The sequence below is a fragment of the Chinchilla lanigera genome, unplaced genomic scaffold (genome assembly GCF_000276665.1).
Source record: "Chinchilla lanigera isolate Chin_1 unplaced genomic scaffold, ChiLan1.0 scaffold00012, whole genome shotgun sequence".
In the NCBI taxonomy this organism is placed as follows: Eukaryota; Metazoa; Chordata; class Mammalia; order Rodentia; family Chinchillidae; genus Chinchilla; species Chinchilla lanigera.
This window is the reverse complement of record NW_004955413.1, coordinates 6,972,867-6,982,291: the sequence shown is the minus strand read 5'-3', so window position 1 is coordinate 6,982,291 and position 9,425 is coordinate 6,972,867. Positions and strand designations below refer to the sequence as shown.

The window sequence follows — 9,425 nt, the reverse complement described above, 5'->3', positions numbered from 1 at the left end:
CCCTGCCTCAGGGAAGCCAGGTGAAGAACGCTGGAAAGTCTTGTGGCTGTTTATCCTCCCCTAGTTGTCTTTCTACAGAATAGTCTCTCGACTGGTGATTTTCCTCTGGGCAGTAGTTGGAAAGCAGTTGCAGAGTCAGAAAGTTGACTGAGCCAATGAATTTGCACATGCGATTAAATCTCATGCGAGAGCGGGTTTCCCTGAGACACAGCCAAAGAGTTACTGAAGATTTCAGTGATGCTCAGTGACACAATTACAAACCAGTGCAAGAGGTGGAGCAAGTGAAAAAGGTCTTCAAGGATTTGCTGCGTAGATTCCTAGAATATCCATTTTGCTGCAAGCCTGTCTATGTAACTGAGATTCTGTCTTTTCTCACAGCACTTTAATCGCTGTACTACCCTCAGTGAGGTTTGCTTCAGCTGGCTGTTACCTCGAATGAGAATAAACGCATGAACACAGGGAAAGACAGCTATATTTATCCAGCCAAAAAGAAATAGAGGTTTGTTTTCTGGCACAGTGGCGCAGGATGTTTCTATGACAATGCCTATAAAATACAAGACATGAAGAATGATAAAAGATATTAAAGCTTTCACTGCTTTCACGTGTGCTTCTGTGTTGAAGTCTCTGGATCCTGTGACATGCAACCGCATCTGCTTGTGGTGTCTCCAAAGAGAAAAGATTAACAGAAAACATGTGATTACAAACACTATAAAGAAGAAAATGATTCCCAAATTGGTGAAAAGTTGGCCAAGAAAAAACTCTCTGTTACGTGTATGGAGCTGCCAGGATGTGTTTCTGTATTTCGCTTTATGATCATTAATTATCTTCGCAACTTGTAGAAAATTAAATATAAATGACAGAAGCATGCATCCCATCAGAAGGATAAAAACACATTTGATTCTTCTCTTCAACCCGAGAAATATGGAGTGAGAAAAATTTGCTATCTTCAGGAAATAGAAGATCGCGAGGCTGGTAGAAAATGAGATGTTTAAATGATTGAAAATTGCCCATAGATAACTAATATACTCAGAGAAGTTACCAACGATATACATATGTGGATAGAATACCTTTACATATCCATCTAAAGTGATTAGCCATATCACACAAATTCTGGAAATAGCTAAGCCAGTGAGTATGAAGCAAATCAGAGAGAATTTCTTCTTTCTTACATAGTCAATGCAGTTTACAAGTACAATGAATCCATTCCCTAAAAGCCCCAGGACCGACTCAGTAATAGCAACAAAAATGAGGAAGATTTCTACTGCACTTGACATATCCACCAGTCCTTAGCTACAGCTCTCTTAGATCACCGGCTGCAGATTGAAGTATATAGTAGCTGGGTGAGGGGAGGATGATTCTTTTCTCTTTCTTTAAATCAAATTATACTCCAAGAATATCTGGTGATGGAATCAGAAATATCTTTGTTGAGATCCCTCCAGTTACTTCTTGAGAACTTAGCTAGCCTAGACAATATATGTCCAGGCTGAAAGCTGACTTACAGTTTGTTAAGATGCAAATGGAAGTTTCTGTTTCCTGGATTTAATTTGTCCTTCTGAGATTACTTTGCATTTAATAAACAGACCTCAGGAGTGTGGGTGTCAAACACATTTACAACATCCAGGACATAATACTGGGCTTCATCTTTTGCATTATCAAATCATCATAATTATGTTGTTTATAATCAAAATTTAAATATTTGTTAAGAAAAAAATAACAGAAGTAACAAATAAGTGTGGTCATTATAGACATTCTGAAACATTAATTTAATTAAAATGTGAGCTCAACCATAAGCTGTGTTCTTATACTCACAGTTACTGCATCCACAAATGCAGATTATGTTGACCACTGTGGACAGGACAGGTTCTTAGCAATAGTTCCTTCATTTGGCGTAGTTCATTGATGACATCTATTCTCTCATTTTTTCATAGGTATTTCCTGAAACTCTAAATACCAAACTGTCTCTGGTCCATGAGGGAATGTAGTGATAGATAGATTCTCAAGACTTTGGTGATTTGTCGTGTTTACATTTCAATGCAGGAAGCACAAAATGTGCACACAAATCAATAGATTGGTTCAAAAGTTAAAAGTAAAATCTAACATTTAGGGAGCCTTCATTATGCTCCCAACACTGTGGGAAATGCTTCACGACCCTTTTCTCATTTCCACTTTACAATAAGCCTTTAAGATAGATGCCACTTTAATCTTTAATCTTTATTTTTAAAACAAATAAATCAGTGGAGATTTAGAGAAAAGCCTTGATTTTGGAATTCCTTGATTTTGGAATTTTTAAAACAAATAAATCAGTGGAGATTTAGAGAAAAGCCTTGATTTTGGAATTCCAGGCTTCCAGAATTGGAAGGAAATTATTTACTATTTCTTATAAATTATATTACCCAGTCTAAGGTGTCTTGTTATAGCAACACAAATGGGCTATGACACTTTTTCACAATAGTTAATGAAAAAGTAGATAAAATATCAATATATTAATGATTCAAACAATACTTTGAAACAACTTGATCTAATCAATACTTACAGAAAATTATATGTAACTGAGACTATATATTCGTTTCATACATACATGGGACTTTTACCAAGGTAAGACTTTGATTCATAAAATAATTTCTAATAAATATGTAATTTTTAAAATGAATGTGGTAGTCTTTCATAAATCTCAACATTCAATCATAATTGAAATGAACCAGTACATTTCTCTAATCTGCCTTCAGAGATGGAAGTGCCTGGCTCAGGAAACTTAATAAAATTAGAATTTATGAAGAATTCCATAAATTCTTAATAAAATTAGAACTTATGTAGAATTTCATAAATTTAGACTTACTCCTAAATCTTTATACACAGCTTGTGTTTTACTTGAATCTCCTTTGGTATAATTCATATAATGTTTCATAATTTTAAAAAGTTATAGTCCCTACTTACTAATTAAAGGATTTTCTTGGCTCTTTGTACTTTTTGCCACCTTCAGAAATGGAGAAAGGGTTTTACGAAATATTTTCTAATGCATTTCATTTGAGATATAAGAACACTCTTGGTCTTTGAATATTTGTCTTACATATAGTAGCTTTGTTAAATTTTTCTACTAATCTGAATGCAGCTTCTATTTCATTCTGCTTTAGTAGTGTCATTATTTTTGTAGGGTTTTGTTTGTTTTTCTTTTTATTTTATGAGACAAGGACTCACTATATAGTCCAAATTGGCCTCAAACTCACAGCAACCTTCCTGCCTCAGCTTCCCGTGTGCTGAGACTACAGGCATGTGCCACCATACATGGCTTCATTCCACTTCATTCCTGGGGTAGCAGTAAGAGACAACTCTCTCAAATATGCCACCACAAGTATCCCCTTTTTATACATGCCACACTTATCCTTATGACATCATTATGAATGAGAATAGCTTTCTTCTTACATCCTTGCAAAGAAAGGCACTAATCATTGTAAGTTTTGGCCTATTCTATAGCTAAAAATGAAAATAATCCATTGTTTACATTTGCTTTTGTTCATTTCCATTGAGGCTGAAGATTTTTTATTGTTTTGGTTTTGTTTTTTTTGAGACAGGGTCTCACTATGCAGTTCAAATTGGCCTTGCACTCACTTTGTAGCCCAGGCTGGTCTCAAACTCGCAACAATTCCTGTGCCTCAGCCTCCCAAGTGCTGGGATTACAGGCGTGCACCACCACACCTGGCTACTCATGAATTACTTATGAATTCATGTTACTCATGAATTACTTATTAATGGCATGTGCCACAATCTTTTTTCTATTACTGTTCACATTTTGTAAATTTTTGCGAGAAGCCACTCATACATTATGAAAATTAGCCTTTATTCTGTAATTATTCTCCTTTAGTTATCAATTACCTTTAAATTTTTAAAATTTTTTACTGTTGTTGTTATTGTTTTATGTAGTATATAAACACTGTACATTTTTTTTGTAGTTAAGTACATGGTTCCAGCCTCTTCTTCTAGAATTCAAAATATCTCTTCCTGAGATTAAACATGCATCTTTATTTTCTTTTCATCCTTTGAAGACAAACTGCAATATTTCCATGTCACAAGGCATGGAAATATTGAGACATACACACACACACACATACTCTCTCTCTCTCTCTCTTTCTCTCTCTCTCTCTCTCTCTCTCACTTCACACAAAAATACTTTTTTAAAATCAAAGACTTGCTTATTTAAACAAAGTACAATTTTTTTAGTGGGGGGCGGTTTTCAGGTACTGCGAATCGAACTCATGACCTTGCTCTTGCCAGGCAGGCACTGTGCCACTGAGCTAAACCCCCAGCCTGTTATGGCAGAAGTTCCCTTGGCACAAATTGGGCTGTATTCCACAAGAGACCCGAGTCTATTGAGAACAAAACCAGAGTTTAATTTGAGGCTAGCCACCCTCACTTCCCTTGCCAATCTGGAAGCAGGCAATGGCCAACTTTGTTTCACCTTATATACATTTTGGTTTCCATTGGCAGCAGATTGGGATGTTACATTCACTGACCCCGGTGGGCATATGGTGTTTCTCTCATCCTGTTGGACCCCAGGTCAGTCGCAGGTCGCATGTCTAACCATGATAGATGTTTCCCCCATTACATTCCATTTGTCTCCTTTTTTACAACCTATGCATTCCTTTAAGGTTACAGTATTTACCTAGAGTCAAGAGATGGAACTGCCCAGGCAGGGTCATGGAGGGTGACCTAGGCCTAGGCACCCCCTTATCTTGGGGAGACATTCCTGGGCAGTGTTGATCTGGGGAATTAGCTCTTACACTGTCCCGGGAGGCTTCCCAAGGCACCATGTAGGCTTTTACCAAAACTATTTTATCTAAAATAATATACTGAGATTCATTGCCCCCTACAGGCCCACAATTTTCTTTTTTGTGGGGGGCAAAGTACAATTTTTTTTAAAAACCATCCACTAATACTGTCCACACCAAAGAAATTCTGGATATGATCAAGCTAGTTAAGATAAAGGCAAGTGAGGACTTTGTTTATTTTGGTACAATCCTGTCAATTCATTTGATCCATCCAATCAGTTTATCATCAAAATTGTCTTATACATTTTCCAATTTCTAAGAGCATAAAGATACTTTCAGAGAAATTGTCATGCTTAAAGAAAGAAATTCTGTGACTCTAATAAACCTGCTGAAAGGCTGATTTCAAATATCTGGTCGCAGACAGGATTATTTTCTTCTTTTTTATTTTAAAGAGAAAAGAGCAAAAATAAAATAACAAAGACATTAACAAAACAACACGTTGTTAACTTGCTATCACCTTATTTTCTTCTTTGATTTCGGTATTGGACACTGCTTTTTAATGAGAAGGCATCCAGGTCAGTTGTGAAATAGTGTTTATTGTCTACAAAATAAAAGCTTCCAAAATGATTTAAAGCCCAGACATTCTGCTTATCATTTTGAGAGGCTATAGTTTTATATACGATGACTGCAAAACTAAACTTGGGTTTTGGTATTGGAAAAGGACATCAGCTTTTTGTCATTACAGTTTTGTTTTTATCCAGATTCTTTGTAATCTCACTCCCTCCCTCCCTCTATATCTCTCTTTCTCCCCTCCTTCCTTCATTTTTGAGATGGGGTATCAGTATGACGCCATAGGCTGGTCTTCAATTCCTAAGCTCAAGCAATCCTCCTGCCTCAGTCTCCTGAGTGCTGGGATCACAGGCATGAACAACTGTACCCATTCTAAATTCCATGTGATTCCAATTTGTAATATTTTTTTAAGGATTGAGACTCACATCTCACATGACACTGTTGTTCAGGAAACTCTCCAAATTCCACTCCAGAGTTGAACTCTAATTTAGTCCATTTCAGCCTATCAGCTCATGACATGCTTCCAGCAGAGGGTCCATGGTTGAAATGCGATATGAGCCTCTGAATTGTTTCAACAGAATGAAAACTTTTCTAAATCAATGGTTAAATAAGGCTTTTCTGTCCAGCCAGACATGAACAAGAAAACAAACTCAATTGCCATTGGCAGCAGTCCTATAATCCCAAAGTTAAAAGCTCTAAGATGAAAACACAATTCTGGAGAGTAAAGAAAAAAATAACCTGTGTTCTTGACCATGATATTGGGCTCCTAATATTACCTTGGATGGAACCTTCTCACCCTTATAGAGATAGTTATATGAGATGATTATTCTCCTTACAGTCTATATCAGTTTCAGAAATGGTTTCTTTATTTAGAGTCAAGAGTTTCCTAAGAAAAATGTCTCTCCAAAAATATTAGCAACTCAGAGACACTTCTACGGATAGGTTCATGCTGCATACAATACATCATTATGTTTCATGTTACCTTAAAATATTAAGAATAATCTGTGTAACTCCCTTTATGTGTTGAAATTTCAGTCAGCAAGTAAAGGTAGTATAAATTAGAAAATATTCTCTTTTCTCTTCATTCAGCAATGGATATTAAACTGTAGCATCATGATGATTTCCCTGATACAGGAAATAAGTAGGAAAATAATTCTTTAAGTTAGATAGTTTCAATAACCATTTCTATATTTTGTGTTCCTTATTTTGGATATTTCAATTTTGTCTGGCTTCAGGGTATTATATTTTTGCACCTTTACCAACATCCTCTGATTTTCTCTCTCCTCTTTTCAAACTTATAGTGTTACACCCAAACTAAGATGCAAATGTCACATAATACCATACAGAGAATTTCCATTTTCCCAGGAACTAAACTTTTATGGAAAGTAGATAAAGCTTTCATGGTAATTGAACCTTATGTATCAGAAAGTTACTTTGGAAAGGACATTTTTAAAGTAACTTTCATAAAAATCAGTCTTTATATATGCAAACACTTAGAAACAGCTATGATGATTGTTTTAAAGATCCACTGTAATTATTTTCCCACGTATATTTTATAATTTTTGTGTGTTTTATGGGAAAACACAATATGTTGCTTTGTAATATTTTTCTAAGAAATAATTATCTTTTTATACACAATGTGCTTGAATCAAGAATATACATAAATACACACACTTTCTTACAATTTCCCTCCCCTCCCTTCATCCCCTCTTCTAAAATGGAAAAAAGAGAAGAAGCAAGACATATCATGTACAGGTACAAACTCCCTATGATGAATGCTATTATTATATATATCTAAAAAGTACCAATAACATTTTTAAAATGCAAAAACCCTAAATGCACAAATATTGCTTTATTCAGTTCACTGCTGTAATATTATTGTCAAAGAATGTATTAACATTTATTGGTTTCTTCAAGGGTCAAAGTTGAGTTTTGCCTTGTTGGTTCATAACTATCAATATTCTTAAATATCTTTGGATATTAAAAATCTAGATAAATTGTGTAGTGGGACTTACCATCATATGTCTAACTACTCTTCATTAGTTTATTATTCTCCTATGTGGTATTTATTTTGTGACCTTTGATCTGTAATATTAATCATTACATATCACATCATATTGGTTAAAAATTAAGTTGTCAGGGGTTTTGTTTCACTAATTTCTCCTATTTCATTTGTCTCTTTTTGTTCCTGTGTACTTATTTTCTTTGCCTATTTTGCAAATTTCTCTTTCTATCCTTATTTTCATTATATCATCTCATATCTTCCCTCCTTTTCATAGAATTGTTTTCTTGAATTTGTTGGAGAATATTTAGAAGTTATTATGTAATATCAACCTCTGTTTCCTACCTTTTTTTAATTTCCTCTTCTTTGAAACTATATTCTTCATGTTCTGTGTACTAAGAATGCCTTCAATGCTAAATAATATTTTTCTCCTTCTTAAGATCCTTTTGGTTTTCTTTCACTTTGCTTATTCAATCTTAAGGGTTAACCCTGAAACCAGGGCTGAATGCCCCCCTGAAATGATGAGTGGCTTAATTATCTTTTCACTTTACATGAATTTTTATTGTTTGCCTTCTCAAGCTGGAAGGGCTGTAACACAGTGAGCCAGAAATCTAAGCGATCCAGGAAGAGTTGGATCCATTGGCATTTTTGATAGGGGACCTTCTCTTTTATGTTGTGCATTAATTTTGGTGGGGAGCTTCTCAAATACGTGTGATAGGAGCCTGACTATAAATGTAACACTATTTCCCACCTAATGTAGGAATATATTCTTATCTATGGGATAAATTTCCTCCACACCAACATACAGCATTAATTTAGAGTGACAGTGCTTTGGTAAACACACTTTATCCCACCCAAAATTCAGCAACATGAAGTAGGGGATCTTTGCACAACTTTCTCAGCCCCTTCCTATTATGATAACTGTTTTCAGAACCACTTCTGCTGCTTTGCTGTTTATTGACATGACTTGATTTCTTGACACACACAAAAATCCTACCAGAGATTTAAGATTTGGGTTTTGTTTTGGTTTGTTTTGTTTTGGTTTGGTTTGGTTTGGTTTGGTTTGGTTTGGTTTGGTTTGGTTTATGGTTTTTTGAGACAAGGTCTCACCAAGCAGTTCAGGCTGGCCTTGAACTAACTGTGTAGCTCAGGCTGACCTTGAATTCATGGTGACCCTCCTGCCTCCACCTCTCAAGTGCTAGGATTACAGGTGTGCACCAGTACACCTGGCAGATTTAAGATTCTTTAACTTATAGCAATAGAAGTGCTTGGCCTGAAGCTGCTACCAATCGGATTCTTTGAGTCCCAGGGTTATCAGGAGGAGTTAAATTATATCTAATATTTAGATATTTTTTCAGGGCAATTCCATGTAAATTCAGGCTTTTTCCTGTTTCTAAAGGTAAGGTTTTATTTTGCAAAAGATAATTTGGCATTCTAAAATATCTTACAAGAAGGTCATGGCTGAGGATTTACCTGGTGGTGGCATGTTCATGGTCAGATGGCCATTGGTGCCATGCTTCAAGATTTGTGGGGGAAGAAAGAGTAGGTCTGTATAACTGAAGTGTCCAGCAGCCACTAACTGAGGTGGGGTGGAGAGTCTGTGTAGCTGCACGCTGACAGGGATATGATCAACTTGGTTAGGGTTTAAATCCTCCAGATATTAACAGTTTTTTAAAATTTATAAATACATATTTTTTGTACTTCTCTATTTTTAGTTTTCACCTGATTTTACTGCTACCAGCAAATTTTGACATTTTGTTTCAGAGTGATTTAATGTGCCCCACTCCTGGTACCAATTTCTCATCACTTTCAGAAGTGTTGCTGTGATTATTAAACAAAAATGTTGAGAAATACATATTTTCTCATTTTTGTTACAGTTAAATACTCAAAAGTTCTCATAATTTTACTACTAAAGCATTTCACATTAAAGTAGATATTCTAGAATTTACTTTTGTGCAATTCATTTCTTTCTTAGTTAAGCCCTTAATTAGTGCAAAGCTTCATAATGTAGTGTACCAAACTACTCAACTACAGCCAGATGTGGTGGCACATGCCTATAACTCCAGTATGCCATGAGTTTGAGGTCAGCC

General features: G+C 35.5%; 1 protein-coding gene across 1 annotated transcript; it reads right to left on the bottom strand.

The window, feature by feature from the left end:
• Positions 1-317: 317 nt before the first annotated feature.
• On the bottom strand, positions 318-1,274 carry LOC102019261 (taste receptor type 2 member 10-like). The gene has a single exon (XM_005379615.1). The coding sequence runs from the start codon at positions 1,272-1,274 to the stop codon at positions 318-320; it is 957 nt and encodes a 318-aa protein (XP_005379672.1).
• Between the last annotated feature and the right edge of the window lie 8,151 nt (positions 1,275-9,425).